The sequence below is a fragment of the Etheostoma cragini genome, chromosome 8, assembly GCF_013103735.1.
Source record: "Etheostoma cragini isolate CJK2018 chromosome 8, CSU_Ecrag_1.0, whole genome shotgun sequence".
NCBI classification, from domain to species: Eukaryota; Metazoa; Chordata; class Actinopteri; order Perciformes; family Percidae; genus Etheostoma; species Etheostoma cragini.
The window spans coordinates 21804566-21806299 of NC_048414.1; the positions used below are offsets into that span (position 1 = coordinate 21804566).

The 1734-nt window shown below is 40.7% G+C and overlaps 1 protein-coding gene across 1 annotated transcript in view; it reads right to left on the minus strand.

Moving 5' to 3' along the window:
* Positions 1-482: 482 nt before the first annotated feature.
* Positions 483-1734, minus strand: part of LOC117948493 (myosin heavy chain, fast skeletal muscle-like) — an 84764-nt gene continuing 83512 nt past the window's right edge. Inside the window, exons 36-40 of the mRNA XM_034878134.1 lie at positions 1215-1385; positions 1022-1126; positions 839-934; positions 588-719; positions 483-505 (exon numbers count right to left, since the gene is read on the minus strand). Coding sequence (XP_034734025.1) covers positions 485-505; positions 588-719; positions 839-934; positions 1022-1126; positions 1215-1385 — 525 coding nt within the window. The 3' untranslated portion in view covers positions 483-484. The remainder of the gene's footprint in view (positions 506-587; positions 720-838; positions 935-1021; positions 1127-1214; positions 1386-1734) is intronic.

Consider the following 1734-nt stretch of genomic DNA (forward strand, 5'->3'; position numbering starts at 1 on the left):
AAAGAGAGAGACAGAGAGAGAGAAAGAGAGAGATATTTAGAGTTTGGGGTGTTTTTTGCATTCCGTTTTAGACGTTTGCAGCCATATTTAGACCTTGAAATCTGACCTTTAGATTCCACTAGGCATGTCTGTGTTCTGGCAGTTGCGGCCACTCAAGACAATGCTTGTATTTCCAACTAACCACTAACTGATTTTATAATTCTTTTTAATGTTTTAATAATAAGGTGGATTCATCAACTTTTGAAAATATCTTAACAATAAATTGGAGGCCTACATTGACTTTGAGTACCCCCTGTTGAAGACCCCTGCGTTACACATATTGATTTCTGATTTCTGGATGGTCTGAAACTTATATTTTGAGAAAAATAATACAAGAAAAGCAGCCAGACAGCATTTAACAATGTGACATTCAAAACGTTTTTATTTTTACAGCATATCTCACATCATATTATATGATTAGGAACAGCTGATTAGGTAGTTTTCTTTATTCAGCTACCTCTTTACCCTAAAAAAAATAAAAAGGTTTGATCAACTTAATTTCAAACATATCTAACCTCTTGAAGTTAAAAGTTTAATTGTATGTTTACCTTGCCAGAGTCACGGCTCTTGGCTCTCAACTTGTTGACCTGGGACTCTGCGATGTCAGCACGCTCCTCAGCCTCCTCCAGCTCATGTTGCACCTTCCTGCACTTGGACAGATGAGAGTTGGCCTGCTCCTCCTGAAAAACCACAGGGTTTTACATTTTTGAATCTCCTAAAATACCAAAGGTAATTTTCAACTGAAAACAAATCTGCCACAGTCTGGAGCTTTCAGTGTAAATCTATATATTGTCCTTACCGCCTCCTCGGCCTGCCTCTTGTAGGCCTTGACTTTAAGCTGCAACTTGTCAACTAGATCCTGCAGCCTGGCAACGTTTTTCTTGTCCTCCTCAGTCTGTTAAAGTTTATTTAAAATTGAATAAATGTTTTTGTAATCAGTATGTTAAGTTGATTTACATGTTAACTATCAACGTGACTGTACCTGATAGGTGAGCTCCTTCACCCTCCTCTCATATTTACGGACACCCTTAATGGCATCTCCTCCGCGTCTCTGCTCAGCCTCAACCTCTGCCTCCAGTTCACGCACCTTCAATAAAAAATGAGGCAATTAGAATAGAACCTTTTTTAATTTTAAAAGTAAAGTTCAGCTCTGCAAACTATTTCTTGTTTCTCACCCTAGACTCCAGTTTCTGGAGCTGTTTCTTGCCACCCTTCATGGCCAGGTTCTCAGCCTCATCCAGGCGGTGCTGCAGGTCTTTAACAGTGACCTCCAGGTTCTTCTTCATCCTCTCCAGGTGGGAGCTGGTATCCTGCTCCTTCTTCAGCTCCTCAGCCATCATAGCAGCCTAGAAGAGACAGCAAATAATGTTGGATAGAATAATCTTCCACAACCTTGCAAACACAGCCAAACATCAAATAAAGTTTAATGCAACAACACAATACATAGTACTTAAAGTTACTAGTCCTAGTGCAAGATGGAGCTCAGCATCTGTCTTGCTGACAGAAAGTTATTCCCGAAAGCTCTTGCCAACAACTAAAAGCCCATCTGAGATGATCTCATGCTTCGTCACTTTCTGCTTTTCTGTTATTAGCCTCCACCATAAACTTACATTGGTCTCTCTGTCTCTGCCGTAAGAGACTGCTGAACCCAGATGTGTTGCATGCTCGCTCTGGCTATGTTTCAGGCAGGTGCCC